Source organism: Rhinoraja longicauda, chromosome 2 (genome assembly GCF_053455715.1).
Source record: "Rhinoraja longicauda isolate Sanriku21f chromosome 2, sRhiLon1.1, whole genome shotgun sequence".
NCBI lineage: Eukaryota > Metazoa > Chordata > Chondrichthyes > Rajiformes > Arhynchobatidae > Rhinoraja > Rhinoraja longicauda.
The window spans coordinates 49,981,763-50,003,089 of NC_135954.1; the positions used below are offsets into that span (position 1 = coordinate 49,981,763).

The following is a 21,327-nucleotide window of genomic DNA, read 5'->3' on the forward strand; positions in this document are numbered from 1 at the left end:
AGGAATGGGCATTCCTTCTCTCCAGAGATGCTGCCTGTCCTGCTGAGTTACTCCAGCATTTTGTATCTATCTTCAGTTTAAACCAGCATCTGCAATTCCTTCCTACACATGTAAGCTGTACTCGCTTAGCTCTGAGTGGCATTTGGTGGAGCGCATGTAAGCTGTACTCACTTAGCTCTGAGTGGCATTTGGTGGAGCGCATGTGAAGAGTCGAGAGAGTCAAGAGTGTTTTATTGACACATGTCCCAAAACGGAACAATGAAATTCTTACTTGCAGCAGCACAACAGATATGAAAACATAGTACAGGTACTCTGTAAAACCCATGGTAAATAATTTTTAAAAAAACAAACAGACATATAAATAAACAATACCAGTGCAATAATAGAATAATAATTGAAGTCAGGAGACAGTTATTCTCCTTCCTGCAAGAACCAGCCCTCTGGATTTGAAAAGTGACAGAAAAAAATTGAGAGGAAAGTTTTGAGAAAGTTGTTAATTGAGGAACACCTCATGCTGGTAAAGCTATTGGTCAGAAATGGCATTAGTAATTAATTTATTTGATCTTGACCACTTGTGAAGTCAATAAACCTCGTGTGATTGTATCAAGTTCATGGCTTAATTTATGTCTATGTGCTTTCACTGCCTGTTTATAAAAGACATTCCTCCTACATCTTCCGCATCTAACTTTCGGTGCAATATCTAAAAGCTTTTGGAGCTAACACTCTTCCACATTATATTATTTTTTCAATGTTTTCCAGGTCAGATTCACTTGCCACATAACGGTGCACCAAATTGCACCTGTGATAATCATGTGGTTACCAGCTATGAATGACAGGCTAGATTTAACCAGAATGTATCACTCACAGTGTTAATTTCTGCTGCTAGATCTACCTTTTAAAAATAATCATTCAGACTGGTTGGCTACTATCATGAGAAAACAGAACAGTGCAACCTGAATTGCAATCAATGGGTATGAATTAATCACACATCCTGATCCCCTCAGCATTTCATGGTTTATCCAGATTAGCCAGGCCTTTGTTTGTTTTAAGCATTTTAAGCATTTTAAATATCAATTGTACCATGTAGTCAGTTAATGTGACTGTTACCAGTGCTTCATCTAAATTGTGAAATTTAAATAATTAACACTAATGGCGCCATCAGCGATGGCAGCCTCGCCAACGGTCTGTCTGTCTTTTCGTCTTTTTTGTTATTTTGAATGTGTTTTAAAAGTATGTATTAATGTTCTCTGGTTCATTTTATGTGGGGGGTGGGGAGGGGGTCGGGGGGATTCTTGAGATTCTTTCTCAATCTCTTACCTTGCCAGAGATGCGATTGTTTTCCGGATCGTATCTCCGGTCGCTCTGCGGCCTAACATCATGGAGCTGGCAGCCTTACTCGAGACTGACTTTGAGCCCCACAGTGGGGCCGTGGACTTACCATCAGAGCCTGCGATCCCTTGCCTGGGATCGACACTCCAACCGCGGCCTGCGGATTTCAACATGGAGGAGCTCGCAGTCTCGGGTGGAGACTGATGTTAGGAAGTTCCAAAGTCGCAAGACGTTCGATCAGCCCCGACCCGTGGTCCAATTGCTCGGTGCGGGGAGCTGAGATCCCCCCGATGCGGGAGCTTGATCACCCCGATGCGGAGGGCCCAACCGCCGGCTATGGGAGCCAAGATCGTCCCGCAACGGAAGGCTCAAGGCCCCCGACCATAGGAGGACAAAGAAGGGAAGAGATTGAACTTTTTTTTTCACCTTCCATCACAGTGAGGAATGTGGAGGAGTCACTGTGGTGGATGTTTATCTAAAAAGGAGTTTTGTGTGTTTTGTTGCTTTTTATTGGTATGACAGTATGGCAAATCAAATTCCTCGTCCGTTGCAAAACATACTTGGCTAATAAAGTATGATTATGATTATTAGCAATAGAGATATTACATGCATAATTAGTGTATTACCAACATCAATGATAGGATGGGTTGGCTGAAAGAAACTGACAGTGCGTACTGTTTAGGAAGGAACTGTAGATGCTGGTTTACATCAAAGATAGACACAGAAGGAATAGGTGACATTTCGGGTCAAGACCCTTCTTCAGACATTACGTACTTGCAGTTAGTGATGAGAATTTTACAATGCAGGGGTCAGATTTTTATTCAAAAGGACACAAAGTGCTCGAGTAACTCAGAAGACCAGGCAGCACCTCTGGAGAACATGGATAGGTGAAGTTTCGTGTTGAGATCAAATATTTATTGTCTGTTCTCAAGTGATAGGGAATTGATATACTTTCACAGACTCTGACCAGCTGAAAATTTACACTTTTTTTTGTTTCAGATTTCTAGCATGTGCGTTTTTAAAATTTTTGTTCAGTTATGAAATGCATCCTTGTTTCATCTTTCCTGAACTTCATTTCTATGATGCTTATCCTTTTACCTTTACTACTATCTTTCTGGACTTTGCTGTATAACGTCGAGATCTATGCCAAATGCAAAATGCAGAATTTAATGAACAAGACCTGTAAAATTCCCAGATTATATCTTCTCACCTTATCCATCAACGTCCGGATCTCTGGTGTACTGGGAGAGTATAGTACATCACCGAGAAGCAGTGGCTTCATGAAAGTCCACAACAAAGGCCCATTTGGTGCTTTCACAATATCCTCATAAAAGTTCAGGCAGTAAGGTGCTAGTATAACAATGTAAAAAGCAGAATTACCAAACCTTTTCACATTTCACAACAACTCATTATACTAATTGAATATTTCAATTGAATACAATCTGGAGATGAAAATTGTATTTTATATGTCCACATATATTTTCATATACCTGCATGTTCATATGTTTTCACTTAAGTATTTGAAAATATATAGGATTTTCGTATAAGTGGCTTATATGTATATTAACTTCTAGATTTATGTAGATTTACATTCCATTCTTCAGTTAGCACTCAAAACTACATAAAAAGTTAATTAAATATAATGCTCTTTCTTTCTAGTTTGCTGTGCTAAATTTAAACTGTGATTCCCTACTCACCCAGATTCATGACATTTATTTTAAAGTTCCATAGCTGCTGGATGCTGAGGATCTTGTTGAACTCCTTGCTGATAGGAATAGGCATTGGACAAATAGAAGTTCTTGCCACACAGGTTCCTAATTCTTTGTAGCCAATTTTTGTTTGAGCTTAGAGGTGAGCGTTATTGCTTTGCTGCTGACCACAAATCCAGATACCAAATGGATACTAAAATTTATAGTCATCATGGCATTGAGATTAAACAAATGTGTGATTCGAATAAAGTGGCCATGTAGCTCAACTAGATATATCCTGTCAAAACTGTGGAAGTAAGAGTACAAGTCCTTTCAGTAGCCCCTTTCTCCCATTGCACCATATAGTTCCACCTCTGATAATGTGCTGGCATTCTATGTGATTCTCATATCTGTAGCCTGCACTCACAATGACCATGCAACTATAATTTTTTTAACTTTTGACATCAGCAGTAGAGTTGCTGCCTTACAGCGCTAGAGACCCAGGTTTGATCATGACTACGGGTGTCTGTATGTTCTCTCCGTGACTACGTGGGTTTTCCCTGGGTGCTCTGGTTTCTTCCCACACTCCAAAGACATACAAGTTTGTTGCTTTATTCACAAAATGCTGGAGTAACTCAGCAGGTCAGGCAGCATCTCAGACTGAAGAAGGGTCTCGACCCGAAACGTCACCCATTCCTTCTCTCCCGAGATGCTGCCTGACCTGCTGAGTTACTCCAGCATTTTGTGAATAAATCGATTTGTACCAGCATCTGCAGTTATTTTCTTATACAAGTTTGTAGCTTGATTGGTTTTGGTAAAGATTGTAAATTGTCCCTAGTGTGCAGGATAGTGCCATTGTACGGGGATCGTTGGTCGGCGCGGACCTGGTGGGCTGAAGGGCCTGTTTCTGCGCTGTTTCGCTAAACTAACCAAAAGTAAACTAAACTAAACTAATCAGTCTGTTGAATCTGCGGTTCTGGTCTCAACAATCCTCAACCATTCATTTTGACCATTGTAAAATTTACTTTTTAACTGAATGAAGTAAAGTCGTTGATTCTGAATAGAAAATGTTTTTGCTAACTATATACTATATCATCAGGATTTAAATTCCGCTTTATACTTCGTTTTACTATAGTTTTCTTACTGGTATTTGTAGGAATCTTGTATTTGATGTAATCTTCCTCAGTGAGCTTCTCAATTGCAGGGAGTTCTGAGAATGCCAAGCCTTCATCAAATAGGCCACTTGACTTCGGTGGACATATTCCTTCGAAGAGGGCAGTTCGAACAGAAGAGGAAGTTGCCGCAGACCTTGCTTGAACAGGCTAAATATTTTGAAAATATTCAAAGTCAGTTACTTTTCACATTATCAGAATGAAAAGACAAGCACGGGCAAAGATTATTCTTTCATAAATAATGATATATCAGTGTTTTTTTTGTGAACCATGTTTTATATATGTTTGACCCTGCAAAACTATATCGGTTATCCTTTGAGTTCAAAGTCCATTTTGATTAAAACCTGTTCATTCACATCAGCAAAAAAACGATTTTCTAAACATTAAAACATAATAAATGATGGAAAAATACATATTATCCATTACGAAACAATAGCATTTCTTATCTACAGTGATTCTAGTTAAAAAACACTGGCAAATGCAAGGTAAGAGACAGGAGGACTAGTCTGGATAATTTCCTGGTTTAGAACTCCCTCTTAAATCTAAAGAGCTACCTAAAAATTATAAATGTTCAAAGAAAGATTAGAATATAGAAACAAGGAACTGCAGATATCAAATAATTATGAGACGGAATACAGGAAGGAGATTGAGAACCTCATGTCCTGGTGTCGAGACAACAACTTTTCTCTCAATGTCAGCAAGACAAAGGATATAGTGATCGATTTCAGAAAACGACGTGGTGCACATACCCGAGTTTGCCGAAGTAGAGATGGTTGAAAACTTCAAATTCCTAGGAATCAATATCACCAACAACTTCTCCTGGACCACCCATATTGAAGCAACGACCAAGAAAGCATACCAATGCCTCTACGTCCTTAGAAGGCTTAGAAAGTTTGGCATATTCTTACAACTCTCACCAACTTCTACAGAAAGCATTTTATCACGATGCTTCACAGCTTGGTTTGGGAACAGCTCCATCCAAGACCGCAAGAAATTCCAGCAACTTGTGGACGTAGACCAGACCATAACAAAAACTATCCTCTCTTCCATTGACTCCATTTATACCTCACGTTGCCTCGGCAATGCCAAAAGCATAATCAAGGACGAGTCGCACCCTGGCCGCTCCCTCTTCACCCCTCTCCCATCAGGCAAAAGGTATTGAAGAGTAAAAATGCTCACCACCAGATTCAAGGACAGTTTCTTCCCAGCTATTATCAGGTAACTGAATCGTCCTACCACAACCAGAGAGCAGTGCTGAATTATTATCTACCTCTTTGGTGACCCTCAGACTATCCTTGATCGGACTTTGCAACCTTTACCTTGCACTAAACGTTATTCCCTTATCATGTATCTATACACTGTAAATGGATCGATTGTAATCACGTATTGCCTTTCTGCTGACTAGTAAGCATGCAACAAGAGCTTTTCATGTGACAATAAATGTGCATCAGTACACGTGACAATAAACTAAACTGAAACTGGAACAGATGCTGGTTTATAATAAAGGACTCAAAGTGTTGGAGCAACTCAGACTCAGTCTGAAGAAGGGTTCCAACCCAAAAGATGACTTATCCATGTTCTCCAGAGATGCTGCCTGACCCACTGAATTACTCCAGAGCTTTGTGTCCTTTTTCAAAGGAAGATTACTTGGTTATAAATCCAAACATTGAGAAACTAACTGCTCCTGAAGGAAAACAGCAGAGTACAGATGAGCAAGGAAGAAGTGGAAGTGAAGGAAAAAGCAGGTGTACTTGGTGGCACACAGCCTTGAATGATCATTTTTAATCTTACATTGGATATTACCATTTGAGGCAAGACCAACAATTTAATTATTCTCTCCTTAGCTTTGTTTTCTTTCCTTTAAGTATTTACCACATTGCAAAATCTAACTGATAGGAGATGAAGGAATGGTTATTATCAATTATTGCTAAGAATATCAAATTATCAAATTTGTTTCCATCGTCCAGTGGTGAGATCCAAATCATAACAGCTCACTGCTTAAAAAAATATTTCCACTTCTCCCCTTTGGCAATGAACTCATTTGCCACTGAAAACAACGTTCTTGATTTGCATTTTAAACAATTATCTGATTTTATCTTGGCACCTTCAAAGATCTGTGCACATGTATCCCTGGCTACTCTACCTCTGCACCTTCTATGACATTGTGTTATTTATACTATATTGCTGCTCCTCATTTTTGCTAACAAGATGAATGATTACACACTTACCTGCATTAAATTTTATCCATCATTTATTTGCTCATTTTCTCAGACTATACCATGACTATTTGTTGTTTTATTAATATATTTTTAAACTCCATCATCTGTACATTTTGATATTATGTCATCGAGTCATAGAATTATACAGCATGGAAACGGGCCCTTCAGCCCAACTTGTCCATGCCAACCAAGATGCCCCATCTCAGCTTGACTCATTTACCCACATTTGGCCCATACCCAATAAACCTTTCCGACCCACATGTCCAGATTATTAAGATATATATTGTCAGCCCAGGTCAAATGCTGACAGACAGCTCTGCATTCTTTCCTCCAATCTGAAAGAAGCAACTCAGTGCCCCTTTTCTTACATTAATGCTACCATTGTCCATTCATTCTCAGTTTGGCTATTGCTTGTTAGGCAAAATTCAATGCAATATTCATTCATTATTCCAAGTGGCAGTTCATTTTGTTGAAGATTAATGTCATTACATTTGCACCAATGCACCCCCATCCTCCCAATCATAAAGTCAGCTTGTGATTGCAGACTTTATTCTTTTGCTGCTTATGTGAACAGTGGTGTAACATAAGTGGTGTAACAATGGTTTCCCATGACATTACGTTCATGTCAAAACAAGATATAAGGAATGCAGTCAGAGCCAACACTCTCATTCCCTTAGCAAGCTAAGATGTCTCCAATGCAACTGATGACTTTTCTGTTCTAATTCCTCCACTACCTCCACCTTCACCCCGGCATAGATAACATCTTCCTTCATTTAGAAGGAAGAAAAGTACTTATTAATAGTTCAGACTGCCACCTCCAAAGTATCTGTGTTTTGACTTTCAATCATCTCACACCTTGATTATGCTCTTCTTTGTTCATGAAATGGATACATTTATCTTTAAAATTTCCATTAATTTATTCTGGCACATTATGCTTGATTTTTATTTCAGTTTTATATATTCTTCATTCAGCCTGATTCTTTACTACATTATAAATCTGATATTTATAAATCTGATATTTATAATGAACTCTCCATTTCATTTTGCTTTCCATATCTTTAGTTAATTTTCTTTAGCTCTAGCCATTTTTTATTCTATCCCATGTGCACCAAATCACTTCATATGTCACCTTTTTCAGGTTGAATATTTTACATATTTGATGTAACTTCCATAATTTCTGTAAACCAGATGGCATTGCCGTCAGAAACTCCAAAAATAGTGAAACATATATACCACTTCCTCAACCACATTTAACATGTCTGTCAGAATTTTAAAAGACAGCCAGAATCCATCTCACATAAAATCACTTCCAGATTTCACAGGAATGAGCCATGGCAGGAGGAAGCAGTGGCAGGGTGAAGTGAGGGGAGTGCTGAAAGGAGACATATGGGTTAACCAGTGAATTCCTAAAATCAGTAATTTAATATTTAAATGGATATATATCTCAAGTTTAATTTATCTTCCACATTGGAATGCAGCAGGAGCTGTTTTAATCTTTAATTTTACCAGCCTCATCTCTTATAGAGATGGGAACTGCTTGATGAAATAGCATTCGGCGCCGCTTTATAGCTGTGAGTGTCAGCCAAGATAGGCAAATAAATGCTTCCATCCATTTCTTTCCATGATGACAACATGAAATGCCAGCTGGCCACTGTAAATTGCACCTAATATGCAAGTAAGTAGTGGAATTTGGAGAGGATGCTGGATATTGCTGGGAATTTGGAAACAATAAAATCAGATTGGTGTAGGGTCAGTGCAAATGTTTGATGGTCAGCACCAACTCGGTGAGCCCATGAAGCAAATTCCATACTTGATTCTAAAAGCTGAAGAGCACAGAAACGGGTACTTTGCTCCGTTACACACATGCAAGCCCCTAATCCATTTTACACTAATCCCATCTGCCCACATTGTTACTGCACCCTTCTTTGCCTTGCCTACATATGAATCTGTCAAATGCCTCTTAAACAGAGTAACTGCATCTGATTCTACCATATTCTCTGGCAGTGCATTCCAACCAGCAACATGCATTTTTTTTAAAACCTTTAAAAGTCCTCACTTTCAACTTAAATATAAACCCTCTTAGAATCTCAGAGTCATAGAGGCACAGAGCATAAAAATAAAGGCATTCCACCCAGCATATTCACCAGTGGGCACCCATCCGTTGTAATCCCATTTCTTATCCAAGACATTATTATTTCCAATATTCCATATTACAAAATGGGTACTGTGCCTAAAATTCAGCAACATATTACATTTTTAGGCATTTATACTTGTGCACTCTGAACCCCATCTTAATTTTCATTACACTTTTCCTTGTCTCATATTTCAAAAATGTATGCATTGAAAACAAAGACAGTCAGTTGCACCCTGAGACTGGAAGACCTCAGGTCCTCTCCAAACTTCAGTCAAATTCAAGGTCACTCTGGAGACTGCAACGTGGAAACACTGCCTTTTCTTTTTCAAAACAGGTGATTCTCAGGTGCCCACCTCTTCTTCAGGACTTTATACCCAATAATCTCATGTGATCCATCCATTAATTATCTCATGACTGGGTCTGCTCTGTATCTAAGATCCAATAGGGTCATGCAATTTCAGCTAAGTAAAAACAGCCTCAACCTCTATGAACAGTTAAAAGTTAATTGACCATTTCCGAAAAGTAACAACCTGCCTATTAATCTTCAGTTTTATTTTATTTTTTATCTGTTGCCTTAACAAGGACACAAATATCTTATAAATCTACCTCGACTGGTTTTGATAAATCTGCAAATAAAGTTCACTAAAAATACATCAGTTTATCTTATGAAAATAAAATAAAAGAACACAAAGGACACACATCACCTGATGGCTTTTCTCCAAGCCCCAGTTGGAATAAAAAAATACATCTGTTTCTCAAAATTATTCATATTAAATGTGAAAGGTCTAACGTAATGTTTTGAAAATCATTAAAGTAAAGCTTTTTATACCTCATTGTTTTCGGAAAAAGATGGAAGATTCATGCTCCTGACAGTCTCCAAAAGCTTGGGAACAAGATCTAGGAATTGTAGTGATGTAGAAGCAAGGGTGGCAATGTCAGAGAAGATCTCCAGGATACTCTGAATGATTTGATTTGCCTCAGGGGTCATCAATAATGGCAGAAAGGCCTGGAAAAAAAACATAATTAATGCAGTATTTTTTAAATCCAAAGCTGCAGAGTGAAAGTTCAATGGTTTAGTAATATTACTTTTGGAATGCATAGGTTCCATAAATCATATTATGTTTTGTGTGATACAACAATTTATTATATAAGTAGAAAAGGGTGGACCCGTTGGGCCCAAACTTCTCCTGCATTGGTCTAGCACCCTTCTCTCCCCCATTTTCCCCTCCTCTCTCCCCCCCTCACTCCCCCTTCCCACTCCCCCCCTTCCCCTCCCCTCCCCTCCCCCACTCCATCCCCCCTCAACTCCCCTTATCAACATATATGTACAGGTGCTCTTCAACTTATGATGGGGTTATGTTCCAAGAAACCCATCGGAAACCAAATATATCGTAAGTTGAAATGCATTTAACCATCGCAAAATTGAAATATCGTAAGTCGAAGCATTGTAAGTCAGGGAGCATTTGTATTAGATCAACGGGCCCCAACTGCGCAGGCGCAAACCCGTTCGGTTCCCATTGTGACGTTGAACATGGAGGTATTACTGTGCAGGCACGGCTGACAGGCAGGGAGAGTGGAAAAGGGATTTATTAAAGTTTAAAAGTCGATTTTTAAAGTTCAAAAAGTGAATAACTTTCAAAATATAACAACTATTTGAACCGCAGGCCAATGGTGAGTAAGGTGGGCCTAAAGTTTTTGTTATCGTGTACCGTTTTGGCTGTATTACGGGTATGTACAATCAAACAAACCAACAAACAGACAAACAAACAGACAAGATGAGAGTTTTAGTAATATACTAGACCAAGTGGACCCGTTTGGCCCAAATCTCTCCTGCATTGGTGCAGCACCCTCTCCTCCCCCTCCCTCCCTCCCCCTCCCTCTCCCCCTTCCTCCCTCTGCCCTTCCCCCTCCCCCTCCCCTCTCCCCCTCCCCTTCCCCTCCCCCCCACTCCATCCCCCTCAACCCCCCTTATCTCTTCCCCCTCCCTCTCTCCCCTCCACCACCCTCCCTCCCTCCCTCCCTAGTAGATAGATTTAAACATCAAAATTTGAATAACTTTAAAAATATAACACTGATTTCAATGAAACCTCCCATTAGCACCAATGGGACGTCAGTGTGGGTCTAATATTGTCACTCTATCGTGTACCATTTTGCCTGTAGTTCAGGAACAAACAAACAAACAAGAGTTTTAGTATATAGATAGATGTTAGTGCCTTTATTTATGTTCTATTTAATATATTTCATGTTAATGGATTCATTGGAGTGTATTCAATCCAGTTCTGGGCTAAGTGTCCATTGCTAAAGTGTCCATTGACATAAAACATATGTGATCAAACCTGGAACAATACTGGGTCAAATTATCAGAGCCAGTCAGTCCAGAATTACAGCTGGTCCAGGTAATTACAGTGTAAGTTTGGTCTGGAGCTGATGCTAAAACCACATAGCTAGATTTGGAATGCTTAAGTGGTGTTCTTCATATTACTAGGTGCAGCAGAATAAATCCATTCGATATGTCAGAAAGAATTGGAAATGTCTTCAGTGACACTAAATGCAAATGCAAACAGGTATGATAGACTGAATAACCTCTTTCTACACTATAAAATTATATGATTCTGTGCTGAAACCACATAGAATTAATTGTGACATAGTATATTCAATGCACTTCTTTTATTTCTGGACTTTGTTAGTTAAGATTATATATCTGCTGCAATTACCAAAAGATAGGTGGCTAAATGTGTCCACTTCATATAACCTTAAAATAGAATACTGTTTAAAATGTACCCCAGAAAATACAGATTTAACAGCTGTTTTGATTTTCTCTTTCACATTGCAAAGACCTACAGAGCCATGTCACCAATATTTGTAATATTTACCACAGAACATTACAATTACAAGAATCACAACTCAGATTTCAAAGACATAGAATGATAGGAAGAAAGAAAAAAATAAACAGACATGATGGCATAAAATGTTTGCTTTACCTTATAAGTGAAGCATCTTACATCTATGCTACGAATGATCGTTAAAATAAATTCATAACGTTTCCGAAATGACAAGGAACACAATTGTGCAGCCACAGCTGATGTATTTACACCAGCTGGAAAGGATAACATTAGAGCTATGCTTTTCTCATCACATCTGGCTGCAGTGGCAAGAGCACGAAGAATTAACTGTGAAGAAAAATAAGTTTCATCAGAAATGATTGGTGATTATCTGAAATTGATTGCAATACAAAGAAGAAATGCAGAGCATAGGGCTATTTTTATTTAGAAACTGGAAGAGGTATAGATTGGTTCAATATGAATTCCATGGGTAAAAATTGGACCAAAGCATGGACATACAGATTTTACCAGTTTCATTTAATTTATTCTCAAGCCAATTATAAAGTTCATAATAACACTGCTTCAATTTGACTGCAACACGTTCAATTGCTTACGTACTCGCAGCAAGTTTTAGAAAACACTAGAAATAAAGAATGTACAAGTATGCTGATATACAAGTACAATGAAAATCTTGCTTGCACATAGACTCAGCCACCCATAAATTATTCCTAAACTGCACTTAAATTCTATAAGATAATGAAAAGGACTGTACAAGAAAACAAGATGTGAGAGCAAAAACACAGGATTTCAATGTACAGGCATAGGAGTTATAGATGGTCTTGACTGCATGAACAATATGGCTGACAATTCCATGCACACCCCAATTTGGTCCTTGGTCCCAAATGTTTATAAATGCATAACTAGGAGTTCAGAACACGTAATCCTCAGAGATAGTTTGATTCTGTTGATGACCCCATTCACCACGATGATACAATAGGAATGGTATTCTGCCAAAATATTAAGTCATGATTACAGAGCAGTTAGAAAGCATTGATCATCAACCTTCAACATATTACCCAAACCATAATAAGTGTCAGTATATACTTTACTTTTCCAATTACATCTTGTAACTTGTTAAAAATGTATAAATACTAACATGTGGAAATTATCCATTGAGATAATAGCTTGAAGAGTGATTGTTATTCATTCTCACATTCCGTTGCACATTAATCTGTTTAAAATATTAGTACTGGTGGTTCCATTGATATTATGGAGAGGAATATTTGTTCACTGGTCTCATGGAGCAGTTTAAAACCAAATATAAACATAGAAGAGCCAATGTAAGTTTATAAAATGTTATCTGCCTATCTGCAGAAATGAGAAGGATTGATCACATTTTTTTATACTGTTATCTCCAGGTAGGTAGACTGATGATAGTGTTGATAGATAGAGTCACCAGATGGATGAACCTCTGAATTACCTCTGAAAGAGTGATGTTTGCCTTCAGTAATGCATCAATGGTTTCAAATGAAACATTGCTGATCTGCTGCAGCTGTGTTTTCAGAGTAGTGACGTTTGACACACAACTCTCTATGTGTAAATCTATTCAACAAAATCATGGACAAATTGAATAAGCATTGTGCAAGATTACAAAAATAAATTATGTACAAAAAGATATAAATACAAATGGCACTAACAAAGTGACCGAAAACCAAAAACATTGGCTTTTCCAATAGGATTCACTTATTGCTGGTCCAAACAATAATCTGTCTCAGCAATACCCTTTATGTGCTTCATACACTTCTGCACACTAACTAGGATTTAAAATTCATGGATAGCAAGATTTATGATGTTGTGAAAATATGAACTATTTGAAGATTTTTGCAACAACATTAGACATAGTTTAACTGCAAATATTTAAGCATTATATCTGTGATCCTTCAAACTACTGATAAATAGAAACTAAAATGGGAAACAATGCATATAATTAAATCTGCATAAATGGTTCCAAAAAAAACAAATGGGTTTTGTTATTATTAATGCTTGACAATGACACTATTGAGACATAAAGTATTCATTTTGTAATCTTGATTATGATTTTTCTCCTTGGATCAAAACATTTACATTAACCATTATCCTAAATCTCCCAGATCCTCTTTGCTTGCATTTAACATAGTTACTTGTCAGATACACCTATTTTGATCACAAAACTACTCACTATCCCAAAGATACAAAGTGATAACAAGATATATATTGTATGCTTTGGATACCACTGTTTTGTTGCAGAGATTCTCTGCATTAGCACATCATACAGAAGGAAGATCCAAAAGTACAATCAAAAACGTCAAGATCAATGTGGTGCAGATTGGTATTGGTATTAATTTAATACTCTCACATGTACCAAGATCGGTGCCCTGCAAGGATGCGTTCTTGGTCCCCTACTATACTCCCTATCATACTATCCTATACACTGACGACTATACAACCAAATTCTGCTCTAATTCCATTTACAACTTTGCAGATTTAAACCACTGTGGTGGGCTGGATCACAAACAATGATGAGACAGAGTACAGGAAGGAGGCAGAGAGTTTAGTAACATGGTGTCAGGACAACAATCTCTCCCTCAATGTCAGCCAATATAATCAAGGACCTTTCTCATTTTGATCATTCCTTGCTCCCTGCTTCTGTCAGGCTGAAGGTACTGAAGCTTGAAAGCATGTACCACCTAACTCAGCAACACCTTCTTCCCCACAGTATCAGACTTCTGAATCGTCATTCCATAAGCAAGGGTACAGTCCTGATTCTCCAATCTACCACGTTGTACTTTTTCTCTGGAACTCTACAAAGCTGAAAACCATATTCTGAATTCTGGTATCTTTATCTTCACTTTATCTTTTGTACCTGTGTTTGAATTGATTGTATTCATGTTTTGTATTTTGTTTTGTTTGGATAGCATGCAACCAAAAGCCTTTCACTGTAGCACTGTACATGTGACAATAATAAACCTAAACCTATTACCAGTTTTGTAATGAATTCTATCACATAATACTAATAAACATTACACTGTTCAGCAAAACTTTCTGGATTACCTAGACAATAAAGAACAATGAAGTCGAAGGTAGAAATTGAAATTAAGTCAATTATAAAAAAGAAAATAAAGATTAGGAAAGATAGATGGAATTAAGAAAAATTTATAAGACCAAAAAGGTTAAACTTTTTTTTAAATCTTGCGCACTAATTAATTCCAGATGGATTGAGTTACATTTTAGCACAAGGATGTTTGGCAGTAGTTATCACAATATTTCATTAGATTATAACAACTTGTGTTTTTAATGAAAATCTGGTGGTTAGGGACCACAACATCATCCCATTGGATTTCCACACATAACTATATCCATATAGATATGAGGACCAGCAAGTTCATGCCCAATTTCCAGTGCTATAGACTGGTGGTAGCATATTCTATGCCATTTCCAAATGTCAGCTCTATAAACTGTTTTCACCTCAAGGTTCTTGTTCTAACCAGGGATGAACTTCCAAGCAATGAAATCTCTGCCCAATTTCATTCCATTAAAATGACTAATTTTGCCACTAATACTCAGGCAAATTTGGGCCATTATTTAACATGTAATTGCTGAATATAGCCTTTCCTAACAGATAGTACCAATTCCATGAAGGTCATGGAAATATTACCTTGAAAAGTTCCAATGTTTTCAAGTACTATCATAGTGGAACCATTTGATGATAGTTGTCCAAGGGTTCCAACAGCATATTTAAATCTGGAAAGAAGAAATATGGGAAATTTAGTTTAGTTTAGTTTACTTTAGTTTAAAGATACAGTGCGGAAACAGGCCCTTTGACCCACCAAGTCCGTGCCGACCAACAATCCCCGCACACTAACGCAATCCTTCGCTTACTAGGGACAATTTACAATTATACCAAGCCAATTACCCTATAAACCTGTACGTCTTTGGAGTAAAGGAGTACTTTGTTCTGTGGAAAATTTGATCCCTAAAATGTATTTGACACTAAATACTAGAGGTACGGCATAATATTAACAAACGTTATATGAGCCTATTACTATAAAGTGAAACCTGCAGGAACATAAACTATCATCTGCATTTTCGTATTTTTTATAATCACATGACTTGTAAGTGATGAGAAGTCTTTTGCAGCATTAGGAAGCGAGTCTCAGCCTTTGAATATATCTAATTATACTCTCTCCTGTTGGAAAAGGGTATTGTTGAACATCTATATTGCACAAAAATGACATGTTGATGTGGCTCAGATTCTGATAGCCATCATCCTCCTCTGAAAAAGGGTCTCGACCTGAAATGTCACCCATTCCTTCTCTCCAGAGATGCTGCCTGTCCCGCTGAGTTACTCCAGTTTTTTGTGTCTGTCTTCAGTTTAAACCAGCATCTGCAGTTCCTTTCTACACATCCTCCTCCATCCCCTCCTCCGCCTCTTCTTCGGATGCTGTTTCTTTTGCTGGAGGCCCTCGGGCAACTACTGTGCTTGCCTATTTGGTAGGTTTTGCTGTCAGCAGCAGACAATGACATTGAAGCCCCTTAATGGCTCAATACTGAAGCTCAAGTCCTGAGTGGTGCAGGCAGTGATATCTCTTGGAGCAGACCAATAATAGTCTTTACTAAACTCCTTGCAGAGCAGTAGCATTCATTATCGAGGTAATGTGTTTAAAATGCACATGACACAGAAGCCAACAATGATGTTATAACTTTACTTTCTTCCATCAGGTAACAGTGCCCCCAGACAGACAATGGGCAATCATAACTGCCTTCGAATGAAAATTTAATTCAAGCTCTCCAGCACTGTGACTCTGACAATGAGGAAAACTAACTTATAATTGAACATGACCTGAGCGATGAACAATTGAAGCTCTTGCAATTCAGAGAAAACATTAGTTCAAAAAGAGAAGGACATGAAGGTGACCTGGAAACAGCAGACCACTTAGCTTAGCATATGATGAAATTAAAAATGTTAGAATCTATTATTGAAGACATTATTGCTACGCCCTTGGAAAAGTTCAAATTGATTAGGCAAAGTCAACGTTATTTTGAAAAAGGGAAATTATGTTTGATTATGTGTCGATTTTGGTTGCAAATTTTAAATTGGCACTGGTAACATTCTGCAAACAAGTTAATTGCTTACTTTTCAATCTACATAGCTGGGTATATATTCAAGCACGATGCACAACTGATATATTTTAGTTAAATTCTATTTTCCCAAAGACTCTCTTTAAATTTCCATTGTTTTTATTTAATTTAGTTCAGTAAAATACAAGGTAAAATCCATCTTTTCTCACAAGCAACTGACAGCATCACATAAAGTAAATTACAAAAAGATGCAGTATTTAGTCCGGAGTTGCTATGCCAACAGCATTTACTAGAACTGCAGTGGCTTCTTTAAACTTCACATAAAAATTCCTCACATTGCGTCTGGTTTACAATTGTAGGTTGACTCTCTAATAAGAGAGTCATGACCAGTCATCTGTCTCTAAAGTGTAGTGATTCTTAATACAGAATGAACAACCTTGTACATATTCTAGAGAAGAGAACTAGATGCAGAAGTTACCTTTCATACAGCTGTTTGGTCTGTGATGGAGTTATGTCACATTGGCAGTTTTGGTTCATCAGTGCATTATTTATTCTTTGCTTTGTCTGATTAGAGCTAATTTGCACTTGGCTGTAATAATTAAAATAACTCTCACAGTCATTCCGTTTTGGAGTAGAAACTTCATCGATAATCTAGAAAGTGGAAGTTCACATAATCCAGTAAAATTAGTACCAGAATTATTAACAAAAAATATCAATCATAGCAATCAGTGCACAGCAACCCAAAAACCACAAGTATGAAAAAGCTTTGGAGACATGACAGCAATTAAAAGAGAAACTCTAAGGACAAAAATATATAATTTTAATTCGATTAAAGTTTAGCTCTTTCTATTTATATTATTTACCTATTAAATATCTTCACTGTTTTTGACCAACTACCACTACAGGAAAGTAACACATCAGTACTAAAATTACATCTTATGCCGAATGAAAATGTACATAATCAGATAGAAAAAAATATCAATCTAATCAACCAAACAGGAAGCAAACACAAGGAAGATTCATTTAAATTTCTCATAAAATAGGTGATTATACAGATTCTGCTTTGAATATAATTATTAGGAATGACTTTATTTATGTAAACTTTCTTTGTCACAATACTTCAGAAAACAAATTTCTATTTTGGTAAACATTACCCCATTCATGAAAGGCCAATTTAGTGTGCTACAACTAAATCCAGGCACATTTCAGCATTGGAACTAAAGGCAGAGAAGGAAGGTATTGAATCTCTAATCAGGACTAGAAGATAAAACTCATTTGATACAAAAGGCAGAAGAAAGTGCTTTCTGAGAAGTTGAATAATGTACCCGTGACAAAATAATTAAATATGTGTCAGGAATTAGTCTGAGTCAAATATAATTCTAATCCGTCAGAAGAAAGCACTCCTTGTTGACAAGGAAAAAGTGTAGTTCATCCCCGTTTCCACACTCATGAAAGTATTTACTTTCCACCCTGTCAACTGCGGCTTCGTCTATATCTGGCCTCCCTTCATCCCACAATGACACCTCTTTAACACCAGACTCTGCTCCCATCCTCCTGCAATTGCTGATTCCTCACAATTCACTGGTCATACTTTCTCACCCTCTTTCTCCTCCTGATAATCCGGCACCTTACTCAGAGATCTTTCTGCCACTCATTTTCTAACCTGACTGCCATCCAAGTTGGCCAAATACTAGGAAGTAAAATAAAGAAAAGCGTATGATGGAATCTGGCACTTAGAACAAAGAACAGTACAGCACTGGAATAGAACCTTCAGCCCACAATGTCTGAGCCAAACTTGATGCCAAGATAACCTAATCTCATCTGCCTGTGCATGATTCATACCCCTCCATTCCCTGAATATCCATGTGCCTATCTAAAAATCTCTTAAATGCCACTACGGGATCTGCCTCCACCATCACCCCTGACAGTGGGTTACAGGCACCCACCACATCTGAATAGAAAACCTGCCACGCAAACCTCCATTAAATGTTGTCGCTTTCACCTTAAATGTGTGCCCTTGTGTCTTTGACATTTCAACCCTCGTGAAAGGTTCTGTCAGTCTATCCCATCTATGCCTTTCTTCATATACTATCAGGTCTCCCATCAACCTCTGGCATACCAGAGAAAACAATCCAAGACTGTCCAATCTCTCCTAACAGCCATTACCCTCTAATCCATGTGGTATTCTGGTAAATCTCCTGCACCATCTCCAAAGCCTCCACATCCTTCCTATAATAAGGCAATCAGAAATGTACGCAATACTCCAAATGCAGCCTAACCAACGTCCTATAAAGCTGCATTATGACTTCCTGATTCACATAACCAATACCCCGACTAATGCAAAGAATGCTTATGTTACAAACGATAGCCTCTCAGAGCTCCATTAGTTTTAATTTTGATGTCCAACAATTAGATGCTGAAATAAGTCAAATAAAGTTCACATTAATGGCAGTTTAACTAATTGACACTTCTGAGTAATTAGTTAATTAGGTGAAATATTTAAGCTTCCAATTCAGATAAAAGAATAAAGGTAAATTCCTGATTAAATTAGTTTCACTGTGCCAAATTACAAATTTGTTTTAATGTTATTCTTAAATACATAAACAACTAAGAACAAACGTATGATGGAACTGTAAAGTAGTGACTAACCGCTTTGATGTCAGTCGTAAAATTAAGCAGTTCTGTCACTGCATGGAAAACATGTCCTGTAAAATTCCCTTTGCAGGTCTTCTTTGCACACGCTATATCATTAATTAAGTACAAATTTTCTGTAAAAAAAAAATCCCGAGATAAATCTAAGATCCCATCACTAATTGTGCTTCAATAGTAATTCCATATATGTACTGGTAACTAAAGTAGCAGGTGGAAGGCGATATCGATAGTGATGAAAGAAAGTTCAGTGCAAAGAATAAGCAGGAAAAAGGCAGGGGGAGAGAAAGGACTGTTGATTTGAATTGCACTTATTTTAATCCAAGAGGCCTGACAGGTAAGACAGATGAAATCAGGGCATGGCTAGGTACATGTGACTGGTACGTTATGGTCATTACAGAAACTTGGTTAAGACAGGATTGGCAGCTTAATGTTCCAGGATAAAGGTGCTTCAGGAGCGACAGATGTAGGGGTAAAAGAGGAGGAGGTATTGCTTTATTGATTAAGGAGGATGTGACGGCAGTGTTCAGAGATGACATTACTGATGGTTCGTCCAGCAAGCCTGTATGGCTGGAACTGAGAAATAAGAAAGGGATGATCAACTTGTTGGGGGTATACGACAGGCTCCCAAATACTCAATGGGAATTAGAAGAGCAAATATGCCAGTGATTACAGGCAGCTGCAAGACTAATAAAGTTGTCATAGTAGTGGATTTTAACTTTCCCAATGTTGACTGGGAACGTCAGTGCAAAAGGTGTGGATGGGGTAGAATTTGTCAGATGTGTTCCAGAAAGTTTCCTCAGACAAAATGTTGAGGGCCCTACATGGGAGAGGGCAGTGCTTGATCTAGTCTCAGGAAATTGGGAGGGGCATCGAGAACCAGTAGACATAGGTTTAAGGAGGGAGGAAAGATTTAATAGGAACCGGAGGAGCAACTTATTTTTACACAAAGGATGGTAGGTATACGGAACAAGCTGCCGGAGGAGGTTATTGAGGCAGGTACGATCACAAAGTTTAAGAAACATTTAGATGGGTACATGTATAGGACATGTTTAGAGGGATATGGGCTAAACACAGGCAGGCCGGACTTTGTAGAGGGGGCATGTTGGTTACCGTGAGCAAGTTGGGTCGAAGGGCCTGTTTCCCTGCTGTGTGACTCTATGACTCTAAATAATATAACAGTAAAATATTATCATGATTATAATATTAACATTAATAGTAGAATTGATGTGAATCGATATGATAATTCAGTGCCAGATAAAATGATTGGGAAATGCAGACTTGGGAGGAAAGCTTGTTGTACCGCAGGAAATACCGCAGGGGTTTGAGACCAGATATGGGGTTATGTTCAGTTAGTCCACGGATAATGTATTTTACCGAACAGTGAGTTGGGAGAACTCAGTGGATGAGGCTTATGAAAGAAAAAAGCCTAGATATGTAGATTTGGCAGCAAAACGAGCAGTGAGATGGAAAGCAAATGTGCGTCAGGTGGTGGTGGGGTGTACAGGTTTCATGGCGTGATCAACCATGTCACTATTTGGAGAGCTAAGAATTCGCAGGCAGAGTTTGTGTCAGGCTGTAAAGGAGATGTCAGAAGCACCAGAGCAAGGCAATAGGTGGATTTGGTGGAGAAGTAACTGTGCCAGCTCGGGGCAGAAAGGAAATGCACGATGCATAGTGAGTGTATTCCTTCCGGTTTTATATGAGAGGTTGATATTAGTGGCACTACGATTGTTTGATGGAGTGTTAGGATAAGCGTAAAACAGGATGTGGGTAATTTATTTTACTTAGCAATATTTACATACTGTAGTTAGGTGTTTTATAGTGCATGCTGATAGCATAGGTGGTGAGACCATGTATTGAGGGCGGTGATTCTGGGATGCTAGAACTAACTGAGCCTTCCCGAGGTGTCGTGGGCCTAACTCAAAAACACCAGTGAAGGGAGGTGCCCACTTGATAACCCCAATAATATACTGGCATCTACGCACCTCGGTTTTGTTGTCCCATAGTTTTTAACCGTGTAAAAGCATTTTAGTTTCTTGGTTAAACATTTAGCTTGTGTGTTTATTAACATGTACATAGCTTATTACTAAATATGAAGTTTGTATGTATGTATAGGTAGTTTAAATGCAACTTTGGCATTGGGCTTGGTTTTTTCGGATGAACGCTTATCCTGGTGTCATAGCATAAGTACTT

General features: G+C 38.1%; 1 protein-coding gene across 1 annotated transcript in view; it reads right to left on the reverse strand.

Moving 5' to 3' along the window:
• The window catches only part of LOC144609539 (uncharacterized), a 233,413-nt gene that overhangs the window by 108,911 nt on the left and 103,175 nt on the right, over positions 1 to 21,327 (reverse strand). The window contains exons 22-29 of the mRNA XM_078428046.1: positions 19,132 to 19,250; positions 16,961 to 17,133; positions 15,059 to 15,144; positions 12,845 to 12,966; positions 11,524 to 11,712; positions 9,372 to 9,548; positions 4,162 to 4,339; positions 2,540 to 2,679 (exon numbers count right to left, since the gene is read on the reverse strand). Of these exons, the coding sequence (XP_078284172.1) occupies positions 2,540 to 2,679; positions 4,162 to 4,339; positions 9,372 to 9,548; positions 11,524 to 11,712; positions 12,845 to 12,966; positions 15,059 to 15,144; positions 16,961 to 17,133; positions 19,132 to 19,250 (1,184 nt within the window). The remainder of the gene's footprint in view (positions 1 to 2,539; positions 2,680 to 4,161; positions 4,340 to 9,371; positions 9,549 to 11,523; positions 11,713 to 12,844; positions 12,967 to 15,058; positions 15,145 to 16,960; positions 17,134 to 19,131; positions 19,251 to 21,327) is intronic.